Here is a 22,873-nt window from a genome sequence, read left to right as displayed (position 1 = left end):
GTGTGATGAGTCGGGTGAACGGCCCATTTCAGTGTTATCTGTTAGTATTAGTCTATCGCTTTGGGTTTGTGTCGTTTGAAACACATGTTAGAGCTATTCATGAAGATGTGTAAGATAAATGTATAATCCACATTAATCGTGCCTACAGTCCATGGGAAGGGAAAATGTTAGGTTCTGTGTGGTGTTAGTACAAATAAGCAGCCAAAGGACTAGAGTCTTAGTCAACAGACGTCTATATTCCCCCGAAACACAAATAGCCTCAAACCGTTGGAGGTGGTTCCTTTGAGATGTTTCATCAGTGACATCACAGTGACTGCCACCGCCCTCAGACTACTTTAGGCCCTGCCCAGAGTCCAGGAGCCCAGAGAGCCTGGGAGACGAGCAGGAGTGGGAGCCTGAGGTGGAGAGAGAGAGAAGAAGCCTACTGCAGCCAGGTGTGTCCTTGATCCTCTTCAGGTGACAGCAGGATTTTTACACTTAGCAGAGAGAGAAAGAGAGAGAGGGAGTGTGTGTGTATGTGTGTGTGTGTGTGTACAAGTTACAAATAAGAAACACGAGGTGTATTTACATTCCTTTATGAAATAGGCAATACCTATTGTGTCCAGTATTTTTTACGATGTAAAGAGTATTATTTATTCTTATTTGTTTTTTTTCTTCCATCTCGTGGCATGCATTTCTACCCTCCTAATTCTCACAGCCTCCATTCAAAGAAGGTCAATGTCTATGTGTTCAGGGCTTTCCTGGCTCTGGCAGTCACTTTGGATCACATGGTGGGACCTTGACTCTGGGGAATATTTACAACAAGGCCACAATCGTCTTTGTGGGGTAACAACAGACAAGTGGAAGGTTGCTGATCTGAACATCTGCCTAACCTTGGTATAAATGTATGTGATAGTGAAGTCCATTTCCTACTGTTAACCTGAGCGTTGATTCAATTGCATTCATTTTAAATTCTCACCTTCACTATTTGTGTTCTATTTATTTAAATCATATATTACACAGCAAATATTCAAGTTCACTATCAAAGTGCGAGTAATAGTAAGAAGTAAACTGTAGGAAAAAAGATGTATATGAGGTAGCCTGCCAATTCAGAGACTACTGGATAAAAATGCAAAGAATCATAAAACATATTTTGGACAATAATTATAAAGCAGCACCTGTCTACCATCACCCACATCAAGAAAGAGATCGTTGATGGCACCCCAGAAGTCCATTCTTGATTATCTCCCCTCTGCCCCACCATCTTGATTGCTGAGATAAATTTGTTTATTCTCTTCTTTATAATTTTACCACCGAGGTCAAGATTCCTAAACAAACCATAAGTGACTCTTAATCTCACAAAACAAACTGAGGGTTGCCGGGGGGAGGGGGTTTGGGAGAAGGGGGTGGGATTATGGACATTGGGGAGGGTATGTGATTTGGTGAGTGCTGTGAAGTGTGTAAACCTGGTGATTCACAGACCTGTACCCCTGGGGATAAAAATATATGTTTATAAAAAAATAAAAAAAATAAAAAAAAAAAAAAAAAAAAAAAAAAAAAAAGATTCCTAAACAACATGATTAAGTTCCCCATTCTGGGTTTTGTATAAATGGAATCACAGTCTGTTTGTCTTTTGTAAATTCTTCTTTGGCCAGACAGTTGCACCTGTGACAGCCATCTTGTTGTGTGTTGCTGTAGTTCATATATTTGCTTTGCTCTATAGCATTCAAGTATATGAATGTACCAAAATTCATCATCCATCCCATGGATGTTGATGAAGACCTGAGTGGTTTCCAGTTTGTGGATATTATGAAATGTGGCTGTGAACATTCTTATATATGGATCCTGGTGCACACACGCTTGAGTTTCTAAGAGCAGAAGTGAAATAGCTAGGTAATAGAGAGTTAGCATTAACAATCTTAATAAAAAATGTGAAATTGTTTTCCCAAAGTGTTGAAATTTTACACATGCTTTGTGTAGTCAGGACAGTTAGTTGAAGTAATAACTCATTCTTGTAATCACTCCAGTATCATAACCACAATTCTAACACCTAGTTCCAGTCTGCCAGTTCTGGTTCTGCTTTAAATTGCTACGTGCCATCATGCAAACAAGGTACCTCATCTCGCAGCTTCTTAGCTATAGTCGTGGAAGAGAGAATAATCGTGGTAATATTTGCCAGAGTTGTGAAAGTCACAGAGCTGTGACTGTCACACAAATAGAGCTGTGGACGGCTTTCAATAACATTTTCTGAGTATGTTCCTGTTGGGTCCCTCCCCATGGATCCCTTTATTTAAGAGATTAATCTAAAAAGCAGTTTGGGTGCAATAGTGATTTTGCCCTCCCCGAACTGGGTTGTTTTGATCATTATAAATAGAGCCTCTCTCTCTTTGCATATCTCTGTATTTCTCCAAAATGCACCCAAATAAATTAGTGTTTGGACCAGCACTAGATTTTATTATGAGGGAAGAGTCGGATTCCCATTCCTTTGTGTCCAGGCTCCTGGCCTGGATTCGTCACCTTCCCTCTTCTCTCCCTATTCCGCTCTTCTAACACATTCTCTCTACTTCTTTTATCCATTTATTTTCTTCTGTTTACTTTCTCCTTCAAGCAAACCTTTGTGAAGAGTTTCATTGGAATTTGCTGCATCCTGGATGTGGCGGGTCGAAGGATGGGTAACCATTCAAAGGAAAATGATACAGAGATCATCATTATCGGCCATTTTTTAAAGCCAGATTCTGACAAGCTCCTAGTTGACACCATGTCCTTAGAACCTATGAGTTAATTACACCAACCATCCCATAATATGAAGAACGATCATTAGTTGGTGTGTACAACTAATAATTCCACCCATTACTAGTATAATAACCATGGTAATTACAATTAATCATTCAGTCCCGTTAGATGGTTAAAAGACGCCATTCAGGCCGAAAGCACACTAACAACACTTCCTACCCCCTGAACTCCTACCCTTATCAGATAAACAAAACACACCTTCCCCCTAAACTTTTTTACTGCATAGAATCCAAAATTTTATCTTTAATCTTTCATTCGGTTTGCAAACACAGACTACTCATTATGCCACATCACTGAAGGCAACAATATCGTGGATTGCATTGCATATGTTCTCGAAGTACGATTTCCTGCATGTACGATCTGCACGCACTCTAAGGATACCATCCCTGCTCTGTGAAGTGTTTACAATATAGGCACATCCTGCACTTGACTAAAAATAGCTGGCAGAAACCCTTTTTGAAATAGAAGTACCCATGAGGTTAACACTTGCTCTGTCGACTGAGTGCCTGTTATGCGAGGGACTTTCGGTTGACCCTGGTGGGCCCGTGGCCGGCGCAGGGCTTAGAAGAGGCCAAGCAGCTGCTGCAAGACCTTCATGCACTCGCGGGCTTGGATGGAGACCTGTGGCAGCCCAGCCCTTAAGAGATGACAGGGCCCTGCTCCTGCATGCAAATCCAAGCAAGAACAAATACTAAATCATACCACTTTTAGGCTTTATTTTGTTTCTGCGACTTTGCTTGCTGGTACCCCACATTAGCAAGGCAAGCACATACATCCTGGGAGAGAGAAAATACAATATTTTGTGTTTTATCCAGAGGATCTATATATTCATCCCAGGAAAAATATTAGGACTTTGTTGGTCTTTGTGACATTGGGCAAAAAACCCAGGTTCTTATTAGTTAGGGTTCTTCAGGCAAACAGAGCTAGTAGGGTGTGTGTGTGTGTGTGTGTGTGAGAGAGAGAGAGAGAGAGAGAGAGAGACCCACATGTATATGTGAATATCAAGTCAGATGTAGGCAGATATATGGATAAAATTGGCTTAGGTGATTGTGGACGCTGACAAGTCCGGAATCTAGAGGGGAGGTCAGCAGACTGGAGACCCAGGAAGAGTTGCTGCCCTAGTCCAAAGATAGTTCGGAGGCTAGACACTTAAACAGATGTTGGCAGGGTTGATTCCTTCTGTGGCTTCCCTCCTTGTCTGGTAGATGACTGCCTTCCCTGCCTTCACACAGACTTCCTTCTTACATGTCTGTGTCCTTGTCTACTTTTCTTATAAGAACACCAGCTATTGTGGAACAGGGCACAACTTAATGGCCTCAGGCAAACTTACTTACCTCTTGAAAGACCCTTTCTCCAAATACAGTCATATATTGAGATGCAGGGTGTTAGGGCTTCAACATGTAAATTTTGTTGGGGCCACCGTTCAGCCCATTACACTCTGCTCTTCCACAGCTAGGACAGCACCCTCACAAGTCTCCCCATTTTTCTTCATTACTTCCCACTAGGTGAGGACCAGCAGGAGGTCTTTGGTGTGCCCTCCAAAGTCCACCGTCCGTTCTCATCGAGCCAACTTGGAGAATGGGGATATCCACCCGAGAGCTGTTTCTCAACTTCACTATTGTCCTGATCACCGTAATTCTTATGTGGCTCCTTGTGAGGTCCTATCAGTACTGAGAAGCCATGTCACGCCCTGGGATTGACTGCAACTCTCGAGCTGCCTGCTGGATGTCCTGAGCACCCACTGCTGTCATGGGATGCCTTTCTCAGAACCCCAACTCACCTCTGACCCACAAGCACACCGTCTGAGGTCCTCTCCTGTTAGGATTGATTGTGTGTCCTCTAAAGATGCCGCCCACAAGGGCTGTCAAGTATCTGCAGTGAGCATTAGATCTATTCCTCAACTCTTCCTGCAAATGGGTTAGACAAACCACAAGGTTAAAATTAAATGATTCGTGATGACGTAGAATTGTAACAAACCCCTGATCTGTCTTCCCATACGTCCCTTCTCCCCACACTGTCTGCCGCCAAACTCTCCATCAACCCATCAGAAGAAAGAAATGTTAGAGGAAGTCATTGTCAACCCCTGTAGCTATCATGTGAATAAAGTGAAGTCAACTGCAAAATGACTTCTGGGATTTATTTCGGCTTCTACTTGTGGTGCTGCATTTGACCCTTGGCTGGGATTGAAGTGACAAATGTTACAGTATTTCTGGCATTTGAGATAAGCTGAGATGCTTCAACTGCTGGGGATTTGAAACTACATCAATTAAGATTTGTCACATTTCAAATAATTCTGTTGACTCAGGGTTCCTCAGACTTTCCCTCTGGAGTAGTCCTGAGGATGGAGGGAGACGAAATTTCAGTGGGAGGTCTGGGGCATAGCCTGAAGTGTCCCCTTGAAGCAAAAAAATTTCCTTGAAGTCTTGCATTTTATCTTTAAAATTCACAAGAAATGGATATTGTATCCTATAACATCCGCTTGTTTGTTTTAATGTAAATATTTAAAATCATTGCCAAAGAGTAAAGTAAGACACAAATATTTCAGCTTATTACACATGATTATGCACTAGATCTAGTCACTAATAAACTATAGTTATAACAAGGAGAAAAACAGAAAATACACATTTACATATGTGTGTATGAAGTAGACATTTCTTAAACATGTTGCTAGGGAGCCCCATACTAAAGAGACCATACTTGTTCTTTCTGTCACTTCTGGGAAAAGAAACGTTGATTCACCTCTTCTTTCCGAGCCCCCTCAGGAAGGTGCTCCCAGCTGAGAATTCAGTCCATCTCTGGGGCAGTGCCTGCCTAACATCATGGTTCTCAGCCCTGGCCGCCCAGCTTATGTGCTTAGGGGTGACTTTTTAAAGTATTTATTCGTGATCCTTTTTGGACCAATTAGGTAGAAGCCTTAGGGGGTAGAGCCCAAGCATCTGCATTTTCCCAGATTCCTCTAGATGATTCTGTTGTGCAGCCAGAGTCGCACTAGCACTTCTCAAACCTTCATGTGATTATGGATCATTGGAAGCGAGCATTCTGATTTGTTTCAATTCTAATTCAGTCTGGACTGGGGCCTGAGAGCCTACATTTTATTTATTTTTATTTTTTAAAAAAATATTTTATTTATTTATTTGACAGAGAGAGATCACAAGTAGGCAGAGAGGCAGGCAGAGTGAGAGAGGGGGAAGCAGGCTCCCTGCTTAGCCCACTGTGGGGCTCGATCCCATCAACTCTGAGATCATGACCTGAGCCGAAGGCAGAGGCTTTAACCCACTGAGCCACCCAGGCACCCCCTACATTTTATTTTTTTAATTATTATTTTTAAAACTATTTTATTTATTTATTTGACAGAGCGAGCACAAGCAGAGGGAGCAGAAGAAGGAGAAGCAGGATCCCCTCTGAGCAAGGAGCCCAATGCAGGACTTGATCCAAGAACTTGGATCATGACCTGAGCCAAAGGCACACGCCTCACCGACTGAGCCACCCAGGCACCCCAAAAGGAGATCCCACTTTAAATAATCTTCTTGGTGAGGCTGGTGCTGTGGTCCAGGGTCTGCACATGAATCAATGCGTTAGAATCACCTGGGATCTTCAGAAAACCATCCAAACTTGAGCCCCCTTCCCAGGGGTTTGCAATCTAATTGGTCTGGGGTGAACCCAAACATCATCCTTTTTCAGAAGGATTCCAGGTGATTCTTCTGTGCAACCAATTATGAACCCGGATATAATTAAGGGAAAAATTGTTTTTTTGAAGGGTTCCCAGCAAAAGTTAGGAAATAGCAGTGTATGGTCCTCAATGTCCTGTTCCTCATTTTATTTCATTTCTTTCAAGATTGATTTATTTATTTTGGAGGGGAGGGGCAGAGGGAAAGGGGGAGGGAAAGCAGTGGACACCTCCCTCGCCCCACCCAGCCTTGAGCTCCGAGTCTGGCGAGACCGATGCAGGGCTCCATCCTCAGGACCCTGAGATCGTGACCTGAGCCAAAATCAAGAGTCGGTCCTGAGCCAGGTGGCCCTCCCCTTCCTATGTTAGAGTCAGACTACACACAGGGATGTGCAGTCGTTAATTTAGTGCACAGTGCGCCTCCTCCTAGACAAGGGGCTCAGGGGCCCTTGGCAGAGGGTTATTAGTCTCTCCCTCATGCTAAGAAGACCTCAGACAATCTACGGCTGTTTGTGTCTGCGTTTGAGAAGGTGTGTGTATGGAGGTGGAGCAAGGAGTGGACAAAATGAGTGACAAGTCTCATCACCTCAGTCAGTGCTGGTGCCGACACTTACCAGACCCGCCAAGTACCGAGTCTGCTGTATACGAAGTTCTGTACTGGGCACTTTCCGCGTCTTACCCCATTTAGTAGATGTGGGAGCTAAGGACCACAGACCTCACTCGCCAGGGTGACAAAAGCACCATGCTCGTCTCTGTCAGGACTGCAAACAAATCATGCTTTATTATAGATCTCCAAACCATTTGATTATAAGGTTTTTTTTAAAAGATTTTATTTATTTATTTGACAGACAGAGATCACAAGTAGGCAGAGAGGCAGGCAGAGAGAGAGAGGGGGAAGTAGGCTCCCTGCTGAGCCCACTGTGGGGCTCGATCCCATCAACTCTGAGATCATGACCTGAGCCGAAGGCAGAGGCTTAACCCACTGAGCCACCCAGGCGTCCCTGATTATAAGTTTTCACCTTCACGTTCTTTAGCATTCTAGAACGTCACGCTAATGAGATAAAGGTAACAGCTGTAATTCTCTATGTAATTTCTCTGCTCTCTTGCCTTTCTCTTCCTCACTTGCTGTGATTGGATCTCCTGATGGGACCCATTTGCAGACCACAATATGAATCGCCTCTGCGGGCATAGAACAGCCATTAGCAAATGTATCTGATTTCCTCCAGGTTCAGGAGTCCTAGTCATTATACCTAAATTCCTGTTTGACTTATAAGTCTCCCCCCCCTTTTTTAAGACTGTATTTATTTGAGAAGAATGAGCAAGAGAACATGAGTGGGGGGGGCAAAGGGAGAGGGAGCAGGAGACTCCCCACGGAGCAGGGAGCCCAACGTGGGTTCAATCCTAGGACCCCAGGATCATGACCTGAGCCGAAGGCAGACACTTCATTGATGGAGACATCCAGGAGTCCTCTAAGTCTCCTTTTATGTACAACCTTCCCTGAGTCCTCAGGTACCTGAATGATCACAGTTCCCTCAGTGTTGGCCTCACCCACTGAAACAAGATGCTAGTTCTCGGCAACCAGAAGGCTGGATCCTACTTGTTATTCCAGCTCAGGAGCTTGAACGATCACTAGCTTTAGTTTAGTTCGATCTTTAGTTCGTTCAATTTGACAAGCACCTATATGGAACTAGAATGTGTTGGGCATTATACCACCACTGGGAATGATAAAATAGCTAATAAGACGGGCAAGCCCCCTGCTCAAGGAGCATTTCATTTACTGAGGGAGACAGATATATGACTGTGTGGTTATAATAGCATAAGTTCTTCAATGGGAGGATAGGGTGGGTGTTGTTGGAAGAATTTCCAGGCAGAGGGAACAGCAAGAATAGAATTTCAAAGGTCAGACAGCTTGGCAATTCCAGGAAATTGAAAGTATCACCACAGCTAAAGCACAAGAACCTCTCCAACCAGACAGAAGTTATACCCCATGAGGGCGGGTCTCAAGGTTCTGACTGCCTCTGATATTCAAAGTTGGACGGTCTCTGGTTTTCCTCACTGTCATGCCTCCTCACTCACTGGAAGGGATCTCCGGCCCCCAGCAATCATCTGAATCATGCCTGGGCTTACATAGGAACCTGACACTGGGCCTGGGAACACCTGGCCACATGTACCCCCAGCAGTGAGGAGAGTTCTCCCCACTACCAACTCAACCTTGGGATAGCTCTCTGTTGGGTAATGATCTCTTTTCCTCACGAACCCCAGACTGCCCATTCAAGCACCTCGTAAAGCTGAGCTGCTCATAGTACAGTGGCAACCAACCATATAAATTTTAAAATGAGTTTGGAAGTTTTCCTTCCATTTCCATTTTTTTAAAAAGATTTTATTTATATATTTGACAGAAAGAGATCACAAGTAGGCAGAGAGGCAGGCAGAGAGAGAGAGAGGAGGAAGCAGACTCCCTGCTGAGCAGAAGAGCCCTATGCGGGGCTCGATCCCAGGACCCTGAGATCATGACCTGAGCCAAAGGCAGCGGCTTAATCCACTGAGCCACCCAGGCGCCCCCCATTTCCATTTTTTGGAATAGTTTCAGGAGAATAGGTATTAGTTCTTCTTTAAATGTTTGGTAGAATTCCCCTGGGAAGCCGTCTGGGCCTGGGCTCTTGTTTTTTGGGAGACTTTTGATTACTACTTCAATTTCCTTGCTGGTTTTGGTCTGTTCAGGTTTTCTATTTCTTCCTGGTTCATGTTTGGTAGTTTATACATTCTAGGAATTCATCCATTTCTTCCAGATTGTCAAAGAAATACAAACAATAATAAGAACATATTAGATGCTCCTAATATGTTCTTATTATTGTTTGTATTTCTTTGGTGTTGGTTGTGATCTCTCCTCTTTCACTCATGATTTTATTTATTTGGGTCCTTTCTTTTTTCTTTTTGATAAGTCTGGCCAGGAGTTTATCAATCTTATTAATTCTTTCAAAGAACCAGCTCCTAGTTTCATTGATCTCGTCTACTGTTCTTTTGGTTTCTGTTTCAGTGATTTCTGCTCTGGTCTTTATTATTTCTTTTCTCCTGCTGGGTTTAGGCTTTCTTTCCTATTCTTTCTACAACTCCTTTAGGTGTAGGGTTAGGCTGTGTACTTGAGACCTTTCTTGTTTCTTGAGAAAGGCTTGTATCGCTATATGCTTTCCTCTCAGGACCACCTTTGCTGCATGCAAAAGATTCTGAACAGTTATATTTTCATTTTCATTTGTTTCCATGAATTTTTAAAAATTCTTCTTTATTCCTGGTTGACCCATTCCTTCTTTAGTAGGGTGCTCTTTAGCTTCCATGTATTTGAGTTCTTTCCAACTTTCCTCTTGTGATTAAGTTTGAGTTTCAAAGCACTGTGGTCTGAAAATGTGTAGGAATGATCCCAATCTTTTGGTACTGGTTGAGACCTGATTTGTGATCCAGGATGTGATCTGTTTTGGAGAATGTTCCATGTGCTCTAAAGAAGAATGTGTATTCTGTTGCTTTGGGATGGAATGTTCTGAATATGTCTGTGATGTTCGTCTGGCCCAGTGTGTCATTTAGAGCTTTTATTTCCTTGTTGATCTTTTGCTTAGATGATCTGTCCATTTCAGTGAGGGGGTATTAAAGTCTCCTACTTTTACTGTATTATTGTCAATGTGTTTCTTTGATTTTGTAATTAATTGGCTTATATAATTGGCTGTTCCCATGTTAGGGGCGTAAATATTTACAAATGTTAGATTTTCTTGTTGGAGAGACCCTTTAAGTATGATATAATGTCCTTCTTCATCTCTTATTATAGTCTTTGGTTTAAAATCTAATTTATCTGATAGAAGTATTGCCAACCTAGCTTTCTTTTGATGTCCATTAGCATGGTAAATGGTTTTCTGCTGCAGAATCCTTCTTTAGAAGGCAGTCTCACATGAAAAGGTAAAGGTTGGATGTGCAGTTTTATTTTCTTCCACCTTCTTCCTATTCTTATTTGTTTAGAGTCAAAAGAGCAAGATTCGCAGAAAAAAAGGTGTTTCTTGTTCCATGGAGAGAGAAAGAAAAAGAGAGAACAAGCGGTGGAGAGGGAGGGAGAAGCAGACTCCCTGCTGAACAGGGATCCTGATGCAGGGCTCCCTCCCAGGACCCTGCTATCATGACCTGAGCTGAAGGCAGCCACCGAACTGACTGAGCACCCCAGGTGTGCGTCTCTAGGACACAATTCTTGTGCCATTCCACATGCCCACCAGCCATTTGGGTGCGTGAGATCTGTCATTCCTGTATGGGATCCCAGAGCCTTCCTTAGCAGGAAGGTATGTGTGTTACCTCCTTGAGACCTCACTACCCAGAATACTGTTCTGAATACCTAGAGTACCCCCATTAGGTAGGGATCAAATAAACTAAACTGGTTCTGTGCCTCTTTCCTCCACACACATTACCTAGCATTCTCCTAGATGTGTTTTATCATTTTCTTGCTTTTAGAATGTCTTTTAAAAATTTTTGGCATGGAAGACCTTTTTGAGCTTATGTCTACCTGTAACTTCTCTTCTGTTTACCTGTCCCACGTGCCCCACTCCATCCCTCATTTCCCACTATCTCTTACTATTTGTAGTTTTCAAGTATGCCACGCTCTCTTACAGTGGTGTGACCTTGTACATCTCTTCCCTTTGCCTGAACTTTCTTCTCTTTCTTTTCCTGGCTAATGCATTTGTTAAGATTGCCATTAAGTGTTATTACCTCTTGGAGGTTATCCCCAGATGATTCTCTTTATGAGTTTCATGCCTCATGTGTTCTTAGCCTTTATCCCATTGCATAGTTTGTTGTCTCTCTCATTTCTTTTTAGTCCATGGGTGAGTGGGGGTGGGGGGGTCTCGTTTCAAAGCTAAATTTTAGTTCCTAGCTGGTGGACCATCATCACTAGGTAAGTATCCATTGAATCCATCAGGAAATGCTTGGCTGGATGTAATAATCCTGGGAATAGACATGTACCTATTTCTTTGATTAGATACATGATCTCTGCTCACCACAGTGTAAGAAGAGGGAGCATGAAATCTGTGCTCTGAAAACTCTCTCACAGTAATGAACAAAGCAAACTTCCTTTAAACTTTAGACAGTTGAAACAGCTTTTCCAAAGGCAGTTTGCATCTTTATGAAGTATTCATGGGGCTTGCTTCTTTTGATCTATCTCTGTCACCACCATGAACAGTTTGACAGTATTTAGGAATGACTCAGCAAAGCCCAATGTGTTGAGCTCATATTTGAGTTCATCTACACAAACAGGGTGATACTGAAGAAATTTCCATTTTTTAAGTTGTATAAAGTTAGGGTTAAACTTCATTTATAAACACCATAGTTAAATAAAACCTACAGTCTACCTACTGTGTGTAAATAAGAGAAACTTATTTCTTTTATCTTGTTAAGTATCCATTTTCATTCATACCTTAAGAGTGAGAAGCCTGGACAGAAAGGCTCAGAAAGGACAGTTGATTAGTCCTAAAACAGAGCTAAGGAGAGGTGGAGCTGAGAAGCAAATCCAGTTCTTTCCAGCTCTGACCACCGAGAGCTCTTTTGAATCACATGGCTGCCCCTTTGCATTATCAGATGAGTGACTCTAGCACAGAAGGCACAATCCCTTAATCTGGGCTGTAAGTGCCAAAGGATAGTATATATCAGAGGTCTCCAGGCAAATAATTTAATTTCTCTATAGGTCAAACATACAGGGTGTGTAATATACATAACTCTATTTCCTAAGAGTTTGATACAAAGTCCTGGAATCATCTTTTCTTTGTTAGTCAACTGAGCAGTAGACAAGAAAGGACAAGAATAAATCACCCATCAGGGTGATTTAAGCTGTTTTCAATGGGTCAGTGTTAGGATTAAGTAGAAATGACAGCTCTGTCTACAGCACTAGCCTCTTATACACACTTGTAGGAGTTTGTCACATGGAGATGTTTTCATCTCCCATTCATTAGATCATTTTAAAATAAAGCACTGGAAAAAGTACGGTTTTTGGATTCACAGACTATATTTTGTGTATTAACCTGTGACCCCAGACAAATTACCGAACTTTTGTGAGCCACAGTTTTCTTAGCCAGAACAATAATATTTTCTTTGTAGGAAGTTTAGACATTATTTAGATATCCTGCGTTTAAGTAGAGTGTCTGGAAATGAGCAAATACTCATTAAACAATAGTTAGTATTGTAACATAAATAAAGCGTATACAATGTTTGGAACATTGTAACCCTTGGTGGTAAGGGATTCTGCTAAGATTTCAATGCTATTTCTTTTAAGAGGGAAAATGAAACACTTTGTAAAGTTTGATTTTTTTTTTTTTTTTAAAGCAGAGGAAAGGGATAGGAGAATGGCTGATTCCTTTACTCCAAAAGAGTACAGTATTTTCTCAAAATGTGAGGACCATTTGAATGATACCTGGATTCCTGTGCCAACCCCAAATCTACTGATGGAATCTCTAGGAGTAGGGTCTGGCTTGCTATCTTTTAAGCTTGCTGCCTAGATGATTCTTATTTCCCTAAAGCTTGAGAACCACGTATCTGCAACATCCACACATGCCAACCCACAAGATTTGCATCTCTAATACTACTAAGGATTTGGGTGCTGGCTGGACTCACAAATTCTCCCACTTTCACTTTCTCAGAGGGATCACAGAATTCTCACTCAATCCCCTTGAACTGCTAATTTATGTTCTTGTTCCTCCCTGTCTTTACAGGGAAAGCTCTCCTTGCACCCTCTATATCCTATTCTTAGTCGTTCCCATGCTGGATCTATAGATTCTCTCTCAAAAGTATTTGCTTCTTTGTACCTGCAGATTCAGATGCTCTCTACACCTCCACTAATACTAATACTAATACTAATACTAATACTATACTAATACTATTTCTAAACCTGAGGTTGTGTAATGTATTAGCTTGTATACAAGAGTTCTATTTGGATACATTTTCAAAGAAAATATTGGAACTGTCACTCAAATTTTGAAGCGTTAGAAACATAAACTTCAAGAGATCTTCCAAATTATGTTCCCATTTGACCTCATCTTCTTCCTGGCAATGAGACTGCACCCAAGGCTAGAACATCAGCAGAAAGCAGTCTTCTCATTAGACCTCAGATTTTAAAAAATGCAGAACTTTGTTATGTTCTCCCTGTGTGGGTAAAGTGAAAATGACTTTTCTCAGCAGCAGCTGTTTCATCCAGGGTCTGCCTGATGTGATACTGGTCTGGTAGCAATGTTCACAGGCTCCAGACAATACTGTCTGACCTAGATCCACCTGCGAATTGCTTCTCTTCCAACCACTTAGCCGCTTTAGAGTCCTCTGACACAGCCTCAAAAAGGCCACGGAGGAAAAAAAAAGTCTATTTTCAACACATCTATAGTGACATGCAAAGTGATACCCAGCCCCCCTTCCCAAGTCCTGCCAAGTCCTAAGATGATTTGTCTTCACAATGCAACCTGTCTTAAATCCACTAACTTTAACAATGGTTCTGGACCAGTTCATTTTGAATACCACTTATGAAAGATCATATCATTGACATTGATTATTATTGATGATTAGCCTCTAAGCCATAATGTGTTCTCTTCCTGAGAATGCATATTTCATGATAGATATCATGAAATATATTTTCCTTGAAAATGTCTGTACTTGTTCCCATCTTTTCTATCTTCTTCTGATATTTTCAGAAGCTTATATTTATACCATAATGATTAATATGACTATTGGCTGAGGCTATACTTAATCTGTAAATCAATCCCCCAAATAAAAGCACATTTTTTTCTATTTACAGCGAAAAGTCAAAGCAAGCCCCATCTTTAGTCCTAGCTACATAAACCACATGAGCCCTCTTCTATGGAGATGAGGATGAAGGAATATCTCCTATGGGAGAAAAGGATGCAGTAGTACCCAATAATAAGGCATGTATTTTGGTAAGTACTATTCTTTATTTGCAATTCAAAGATGTGCTTCTGAATATTAGATATGATGACTTAAAAAAAAAAGGTAACAGAAGTCTTTTTCTACCTGGGTGCCAATCAAAAAGAGAACTCAGCCTTTTTTTTTTTTTTTTCAGGAGTGAAATAAAGCTGGGTGGTAGTTTTATAGTTTTATTAACACAAATGTGATATGCACACAAACTGTCTATTCATTTTCTTCATTGCACAGCCCGGCGTGGGGACTGGTGACTCTGGTTGCCAGCTGGGCTGTTTTGTCCACATCTTTGTGGTTCTTGGAGGAGACATTGTGAGCAGTCTCTGCACAGTCAGCTTTATTGTACATCAACCGCACTTCAAGCTCCTTGACATTGTGGAGTAGGAACTTCCGGAAGCCACTGGGCAACATGCGCTTTGTTGTCTTGTTGCTTCCGTAACCAATGTTGGGCATCAAGATCTGGCTCCTGAATCTTCTGTACACCCTATTGTCAATGCTTCTGGGTTTCCACCAGTTGTGCTTAATTTGGACATATTGGTCTGACGAGTTCCGGATGAACCTCTTGGTTCTCTTTTTTATGATTTTGTACTTCACCAGAAGTCTGAAGGCAGCCATGATGCCATTGACTCGAAGCTCATGGCGGTCAGTCTGTTGTTAGGTGGTCGGGCTGCAGCAGCAACCCCAAGGCCAGAAAACCAGTAAGAGATGGCTGTCAACTCCGCAGGCAGTGCCGAGAAAGAGAGGGGAAGGAACTCAGTCCTTTTCAAAAAAATTTTTTAAATTTAAATTATAGTTAGTTAACAGTCAGTGCAATATTGGCTTCAGGAGTACAATTCAGTGATTTGTCACTTATATACAACACCCAATGCTCATTATAACAAGTGAAGAATTCAGACCGGAAATATGAGTTATATATCTTACTATACTATTTAATTAAAACTGGTTATAACGCTTCATTATAATGTCTTATATTTTCTGGAAAGAGAAACTTACTCAAATTTTGTTTAGCTGGAGTTTCCCTGAGGCTTTTGGAACTCTTTGGTAAAGTGAGTGTTCTTAAGCTACTCTTGAACTATGGCAAACAACATGGAAATAGTGTTGACAAAAAATACAAAGTTTCTTAAAAAGGAAGAAAGAAAGAAAAAACCAGAAACCTTTCAAATGAAGTCTTCATGTTGGGCAGCATCCGATGATGATACTTAAACCAGACCAAGTGATGTAGGCACAACTTCAATGGAGAGGCAGGAGAAGTTCCCCCACAATAATTTGGGGCTAATCTCAAACATAGGGAGTCACTTTCTCTTCACTACCAGACCGATAAAATTTCTGGAATGTTTCAGCTAGAGAGAATTTCAAAGATACTTGTCTCAACAGTGAAATTTTAGGGTGGGCAGCCAAGCTTAAAAAAGTTAAGCAACTACTCTTGATCTGTTAGTTGCAATTTGGTGGCAAGAAGCCACATATCCTGATGTTTAGGCCACCATTTTCCAACTGACACCACCAAATAATTGGATTTCTGTGATGGAATCTCTCTTCATAGCTCTCAGATAGGAAGGAAAAGGGCAAAATCCAGTTCTTTTAGGCTGTGGCCCAAAGAGTAGATCTCAGTGTTTGTATACAACTGGAAATATGTGATTATGTGGCTCCCCAAGGCCAAGTTTGCCTTGCCATAGGCCAGAAAATACATTGGGACTTCATCTTGGCTAGATGTCCAGGCCCCTCTGCGCAGAATTCAGCTAATAGTGCAGTTACCCAAAAAGTGTGGGCTCAGGTGTTTGGATTAGAAAACTGCAGGCTCTCCTGGAATTTTTCTTTAGAGTATTTAGCCTTTATTATTATGGCTGGAAGAAGGAAAATTTTAGCCACAGGGAGGAACAAACAGCTCCTGTGACCTCTGAGATTTCCTACAATATCACTGGATGCTTTCCCTGAGAACTTTCTTTACAACTCAGATGCTGAAACCAGCTGCTTTCAGATATATTTGCTACTCTCAAGGAACATGATCTAAATATGAATCATCACAGGCACCAAGACCTTGGCTAGAAAATCTTCCTAGTGACATAGTATCCTATTCCCTGAGTGATGCCAGAGGAATTCTTTCCACAGCTTCTTCCTCAGAAGAGAGGCAATAGGGCATAGTGGAAAAAGCTCTGGCTTTGGCTACCGCTGAAGTATTCATCCTGACTCAGCCATTTACAGGCTGTGTGACCTATGATAAGCAAAATAATTTCCCAGAGCTGCAATGTCCAATCTAAAAATGGAGATAATGTTATGTACCTCCAAAGGTAGTGAAAAAGTAGAAATAGTACATATAAAATACTCTAATACAGTAGATTCTAGATATTATAACTTATAACTATGACACATAGGTTGAGTGTGATTACTAGAACGGAGCACCATCTCTCTATAAGGTAAGCTTGTGAGATTTACTACCCCACTAAATCCTACACATGAATCAGAGCATGTGTGTGTTGGGGGTGGGAGTTTATATGAGAGAAGGCAAGAATAAGAAATAAGATCTGCGGTGCCTGGGTGGCTCACTCAGTTAAGGGTCCATCTCTTGATTTGGTGCAAGTTATGATCTCAGGGTGGTGTGACTGAGCACATGGGCTCTGCGCTGAGTGGGAGGGGAGGGTCTGCTTTACTCCCTCTCTCTCAGCCAACCCCCCCAAATAAATAAATAAATCTTTTAAAAAAATCTTATTTATTTATTTGACAGACAGAGATCACAAGTAGGCAGAGAGGCAGGCAGAGAGAGAGGAGGAAGCAGCTCCCTGCTGAGCAGAGAGCCCGATGCGGGGCTCAATCCCAGGACCCTGGGATCATGACCTGAGCCGAAGGCAGAGGCTTTAACCCACTGAGCCACCCAAGCACCCCAAATAAATAAACCTTTTTTAAAAAAACAAGAAAGATCGAATTTTCACCTTTTTTTAAAAAAAACTAAGGTGTTAGTATTCTCTTTTCTCCTTACCTTTCTTGTTACTTACTTTACTGAGAATACCTCTGTAGTTTCCCCATTAGATATGATATTTGATGTAAATTTCTGGTAGATAACTTTTACCTCATAAGGATAATTTCTTTTCTTTTTAAAATTTCTTTTCTATTTTGAATTAGCTAATTAAAAGAACCAGGGTATGGGTTTAGCTTTACCAAATGTTATTCCTTTTTTTTCTCATTTGATCTGGTAATGAATTAATCTACTTACATTCCTGGGATATATCCTACCTGATCAGAATGTATCACTCTTTCACCGTACTACCAGTTAGGGTGGCCAGTAATGCTGGCGGCAAAGATTTGCACAAAAAAGTAGAGCAATAAGCAAGGCAGAGTTTATTTACTCTCCAAGGGTGGAGAGAGGCCAGGCATGGAGGGAGATATTGGACCTATGTTTGTTAGGCTGGGCCTTTTAAGGGATTTTACAGTGTGGGTTGCGGTTGTGCCCACAGGGGAGGGTTTGTAAGAAAGGTCAACTCTTGGCCAGGTAGAGCAGGAGTAACAAGTTTCAGAGTCAGAGGCCAGGGTGGGGGTGGGGTGGAGGTGGGGAAGCCTCTGCCCAGGGCCCTTCCGGAATGTGTGTTGTGGTTTGGTTGGAGAGGAATATGTTTTGTAGTTGTCTGTTTTCTGAGGATGAGGGGCTCCGTGACCTGGAAAAACAAAGAGTCAGGGCCAAGTACAGACACCCTCGAGTTTTGTCAGTAAGCTTGGCCGGGGAGGGGTCTTTGAATAGAACCCTTTCGCTACCAGAGTCAGAGTCAGAGCAGTTCATGAAGAGCTCAAGAAGTGGCTTCATACACAGAATTAGGGCCTTCATTTCTTTGGTTCTCACTCTTCTGTGATTTTTCCAATATTCCCTAGCTCTCAAGAGCACCTTTTCATGGTCCTTAGAAAGCTGGAGTTAGAAAGCAGGAGTACTGGTTTTGTTGTTGTTGTTGTTGTTTTTCCATGCAGTTGCATACTTTCCATAGCTGGGTCTGCCTCTACAAAGAGTAGAAACAAGAGGGAGAAAACAATAGAGTTTCCTTCAACACTCTTCCGATCTCAGGGACTCCTCTTCTCAGTTCTCATGTAATAAGGAAGGATTTTCTCCAGATTTTAGGTGCCTGCAACTCATCACAGCTGCTTTGTTGCAAGAGTTGTGGCTTTATGACTACACAGGGCAGGGTCAGGAGATAAATAAAAGAAAAAAGTGGGAGATTTTCTTCAAATTCACAATCCCCTACCTGGTCCTCTGACTAGAAAAGAGAGGTTTCTCTGGGAGCTAGTCTGTTGACACATGCTGTATAGTTCCAGGATTTGGGCTTGTCCTAGAAACTGAATTAAGACTGGAGCAGAAAAATAACCAGAAAACTCACTATTTTAATAGTTGTTAGATGATTTTAGAGAAAGATATAGAGTGAGGTTTATTCATTTTAGGCAAAAGTAGAAGTGCCTGAAGTCTAGATTTGAACCATCTAACCCCCTGACCAGATTAAGATGATACAGATTCTTAAGTGGGGCAGTGGTCTGGTGCAGCAAATGAAAATCCTCTTGGGAGAGACTCTCTCATAATCCTAGAGCTCCATTTATTTTTATAATTTCTGATATGGAATATCTACACTCAATTAAAAAAGGCCCATGAAAATACACAAGAAGATAATAAAAAATGAGAAACAACAGGCAATAAAGAAGACCCACAGACACGGACTTTGAAATAACTACTAACATGGTCAAGGAAAAAATATATAGTTATAAAGTTGTCCCTTATATTCTCTAATAGCTTTTAATATTCTCTGTATCTACAACTTGGTCTTCCTTTAGAAGACTGGCAAGCTGCGGCTGCCTTTTTGCTTTGTTTTTCCCTGCGAAAACATTTATTTTTCCATTTGGTCTAGGTGTGGGAAAGGTCTTGTGCAGGGCCGAAAAGCTGTCTAGTGGCTGCACTGGGAGGCTCAGGCAGAAGCTCCGACACCAGGGGGACATGAAGGGGACACTACAGGGGCCCCTCAAAGCCTGCTGGGCTCCAGAGGCTCTGGTTGTGCTTGAGAGCTGAGTCAGGGGGCCGCCATCTTCCTGACGGGGTCACCTCCTCACCCCGGAAGTGGTTCTCCGAGAGCTCACAGACACGGGGGCCTGCGCCGGCAGGGCACGCCTGAGGGCCCTGGCTCTGGGCGGGCGCCCCTCACGTTCTTCTCCCCTCACGTTCTTCTCCCCTCACGTTCTTCTCCTCCAATTCAGGACCCACACGATGGGAAGACAAGTTCATGTACTTTGAGTTCCCTCAGCCTTTGCCTGTGTGTGGTGACATCAAAGTAGAGTTCTTCCACAAGCAGAACAAGATGCTAAAAAAGGACAAAATGTTTCACTTTTGGGTAAACACATTCTTCATACCAGGACCAGAGAAAACCTCAGAAGAAGTAGAAAATGGAAGTCTCTGTGATCAAGGAATTATTAGTATTTGCAGTATAGAACGTGCAGATAATGACAAGGAATATCTAGTACTCACTCTAACAAAAAATGATCTCGACAAAGCAAACAAAGACAAGGCCAACCAATACTTTTCTCCAAATTTTAAGGTGAAGCTGTACTTCACGAAAACAGTAGAGGAGCCGTCAAATCCCGAGGCTAGCAGTTCAACTTCTTTAACACCAGATGTTAGTGACAATGAACCTGATCATTATAGATATTCTGACACCACTGACTCTGATCCAGAGAATGAACCTTTTGATGAAGATCAGCATACACAAATTACAAAAGTCTGAATTTTTTTTTTTAATCAAGAGGGATAAAACACCATGAAAACAAACTTGAATAAACTGAAATTGGACCTTTTTTTTTTTTTTTTTAATGGCAATAGGACATTGTGTCAGATTACCAGTGATAGGAACAATTCTCTTTTCCTGACCAATCTTGTTTTACCCTATACATCCACAGGGTTTTGACACTTGTCCAGTTGAAAAAAGGTTGTGTAGCTGTGTCATGTATATACCTTTTTGTGTCAAAAGGACATTTAAAATTCAATTAGGATAAATAAAGATGGCACTTTCCCATTTTATTCCAGTTTTATTAAAAAAAAAAAAAAAGCCACCCTGGTGGCTTCCAGGGCGGCCTGGGGGCCACCCCACTCGTCGGTGGAGGCCTTGTGCAGGTCCTGGAAGAGGGCGCAGCCCCGTGCTGGGTTGGCACCTTCCAGAGACGCCGGGGTCCTTGCGCTTCTCCTCAGGTGATTCTGACTGAAGTGGCCGCGCGGTGCAGAGCCACGTGGAGGCAGCGGACACCGGAGCCCCGAGCGGGGTGCACTCGGGCTCCGCCTGGCCTGACTAGTCCTGACGTATCCGGGTGTGCGAACGTGGCGGGCACGAGCGAGCGCGTGGGCCGGTGCCGCGGGGGAGGCTGCGGACGGGCTTCTCGAGGTCGCGACTGGGAAGGAGGGTGGAGGGTGGTCGGAGGCCAGACCAAGGGGCGTCTGGGGGTCTGTGCCGTCCACACCCTGAGAAAGCTGGGGGCAGCCGGGCCTCACTTTCGGGCGCACCGCCCGCCCTTCTAGTAAATGGGTTGAGTTCGCTGTATGGGAGTGTGGGGGAATCCCTTTAGAAGAAAAGAATGTGGGATGCGTGGGAGGCTCAGTCAGTGAAGTGTCTGCTTTGGGCTCGGGTCCTGGGATCCAGCCCCACAACTGGCTCCTTGCTCAGCGGGGAGCCTGCTCCTCCCTCTGCCCACCGCTCTCCCTGCGTGTGTTTATTCCTTCTGACAACATCTTTAAGGGAAAAAAAAAAAAAAAAGGAAGAAAAAGTGTTACAAATTCAGCGACCTTTCCAGAATAAACAGTACTACGGCCTGTCTGGAGTAGAGTAGACGAATTAGAGTCAGTCTAACTAGTAGACTAGTTAGAGTGACTTGTACTTGGCCCATATTTTTATTTCTAAAATTTTATTTACTTCTATATTTTGAGATTTTATTTTTAAATAATCTCTACACCCGAGGTGGGGCTCAGACTCGAAACCCGCGGATCTACTACAGTCGCGTGTCCTACAGGATGAGCCAGTCAGGCGCCCCTGGAGCTAAATCCAGACTTTATTAAAAAAAAAAAAAAATTCATCTTACCCATTTGGACTATAGTCCCCAGGTTATTTGAGTGCCCTCTTTTTTTGAGAGGTAACATTTTCTTCAGAGAATGTTACCTTTGTTTGGGGATTTGTTTTGTCTTAATCTTCCCTTCTGTCCTGCCTCATCTTAATTTTGTGAATTTTCTTCTCCTATCCCTTGGAAAGGCTTAGGATTCCCCTAGAGGTGGCCCTCTTACTTGCCTCAGGTAACACTGAAAAGGGAAAAGGTTTTAAAATTTACTCAAATTTGTTGCTGCAGTTACAGAACCATCATATATATATCCCGGTGAGTGTCAGTTGTCAATTTCAGTCAAAATTAGTTCAAAGGAACTGATACTCCAGCAGTAGCAGAATTCAGGAATAAAGGAGTTTTGTATTTGTAAAAGGCACGGTACTATGCTTGGCTCATCTTTGGGTCTCCAGGGCATGAAGCGTGGCTGTAAGAGCATAGCACTGACACGTCATGGGGCTTTGTTCGTAATGGAGGCGAATGAGAAGAGGCCAGTGTCTGTGGAGCACTGCACATGGAGTAATTTCAGAGCAACTTTCTTTGAATATGGTTTCTCTTAAGTAAAAACAGGTACATAACTGGAAATGCATCTCCCCACTCCCATTGCCTTTCTTACCACAGTGTCCAAGCAGTATCTGCTGATCTATAAATTATATACTCTTTTCAGACAAATGCAGTATTTTAATTAATTTGCTGCATGATTAATTTTAATTTTTTTATCCCTTCTGTTTGAACATTTTCTTTACAGTTACATGGTTAATCATGGCACATGATATGATTTATGTGCTTTACATGGGCATTGCTCAGAATTTGTCTGTTCTCTCGGTTGACGTACTTCTACATCCAAGTGTCTTTAGTTAAAATCCCAAGAGATGGACACGTCCCATCTACATGGTTGCTTTCTCGCTTTCTTTTTAGAGGATTTTCCAACATGGTAAGGTGTGGAGTACTGTGAGATGTCCTTCCATCTATTCCACCACCCCTCTTTCTTTTATTATTCCATTATTACTTATGAAGGGCTAATTTGTGATCTAGACAAGATATAAAACCTGAGTCAGAGATGCCTGGGTGGTGCAGTCATTTCAGTGTCTGACTCTTGGTTTCAGCTCAGGTGGTGACTTGGGGTTGTGAGACTGAGGCCCGCATCCAGCTACATGCTCAGTGCAGAGTCTGGGAATCTCTCTCTCTCTCTCTGCCCATTCTACTCGTGCTCTCTTTCTCTCTTTCACTCTCTCCACAATAAATAAATCTTAAAAAGAAAGTTAAACCCAAGCCAAAACATTTTTTTTTTTTCAAAAATCAGATGATGTTGGTGATTGCAGCTATAAAATGAATGACCCCAGGGGTAGCACTGCGGAGGGAAATCAGTACCCCCTTGTTAAGGAGATGAATCCTTTGCCTGGA

At 42.4% G+C, this 22,873-nt stretch overlaps 3 protein-coding genes across 4 annotated transcripts; 2 read left to right on the top strand and 1 right to left on the bottom strand.

Moving 5' to 3' along the window:
* Positions 1-343: 343 nt before the first annotated feature.
* Positions 344-4,895, top strand: SLN (sarcolipin). Of its 2 annotated transcripts, none has more exons than XM_045077528.1 (2): positions 344-434; positions 4,278-4,895. In XM_045077528.1, the coding sequence occupies exon 2, from the start codon at positions 4,351-4,353 to the stop codon at positions 4,444-4,446; it is 96 nt and encodes a 31-aa protein (XP_044933463.1). In that variant the 5' UTR covers positions 344-434; positions 4,278-4,350; the 3' UTR covers positions 4,447-4,895. The 2 variants fall into 2 exon arrangements, with proteins under 2 accessions (XP_044933463.1, XP_044933464.1); XM_045077529.1 differs by having other exon boundaries at positions 373-456.
* Positions 4,896-14,587: 9,692 nt separating this feature from the next.
* On the bottom strand, positions 14,588-14,992 carry LOC101677237 (60S ribosomal protein L32-like). The gene has a single exon (XM_045077578.1). It carries the CDS (start codon positions 14,990-14,992, stop codon positions 14,588-14,590), a length of 405 nt encoding a protein of 134 aa, XP_044933513.1.
* A 1,627-nt stretch (positions 14,993-16,619) lies between these two features.
* Positions 16,620-20,408, top strand: LOC101670064 (phosphatidylinositol 3,4,5-trisphosphate 3-phosphatase and dual-specificity protein phosphatase PTEN). The gene is made up of 2 exons (XM_004764468.2): positions 16,620-16,662; positions 19,511-20,408. The coding sequence occupies exons 1-2, from the start codon at positions 16,620-16,622 to the stop codon at positions 20,113-20,115; spliced, it is 648 nt and encodes a 215-aa protein (XP_004764525.1). The 3' UTR covers positions 20,116-20,408.
* The last annotated feature ends 2,465 nt before the right edge of the window (positions 20,409-22,873 follow it).

The sequence above is a fragment of the Mustela putorius genome, unplaced genomic scaffold, assembly GCF_011764305.1.
Source record: "Mustela putorius furo isolate JIRA1106 unplaced genomic scaffold, ASM1176430v1.1 tig00000198_pilon_pilon_pilon, whole genome shotgun sequence".
In the NCBI taxonomy this organism is placed as follows: domain Eukaryota; kingdom Metazoa; phylum Chordata; class Mammalia; order Carnivora; family Mustelidae; genus Mustela; species Mustela putorius.
The sequence above is the reverse complement of the archived record's forward strand: the minus strand, read 5'-3'. Positions and strand labels throughout refer to the sequence as shown.

What these genes read in the sequence shown, in the direction of transcription:
- SLN (XM_045077528.1), top strand. Translation starts at nt 4,351, where the DNA reads ATGGGGATATCCACCCGAGAGCTGTTTCTCAACTTCACTATTGTCCTG.
- LOC101677237 (XM_045077578.1), bottom strand. Translation starts at nt 14,992, where the DNA reads ATGGCTGCCTTCAGACTTCTGGTGAAGTACAAAATCATAAAAAAGAGA.
- LOC101670064 (XM_004764468.2), top strand. Translation starts at nt 16,620, where the DNA reads ATGTCCAATCTAAAAATGGAGATAATGTTATGTACCTCCAAAG. An exon ending in AATGTTATGTACCTCCAAAG is followed by an intron (nt 16,663 to 19,510) that starts GTAGTGAAAAAG and finishes GGCACGCCTGAG; the next exon opens with GGCCCTGGCTCTGGGCGGGC.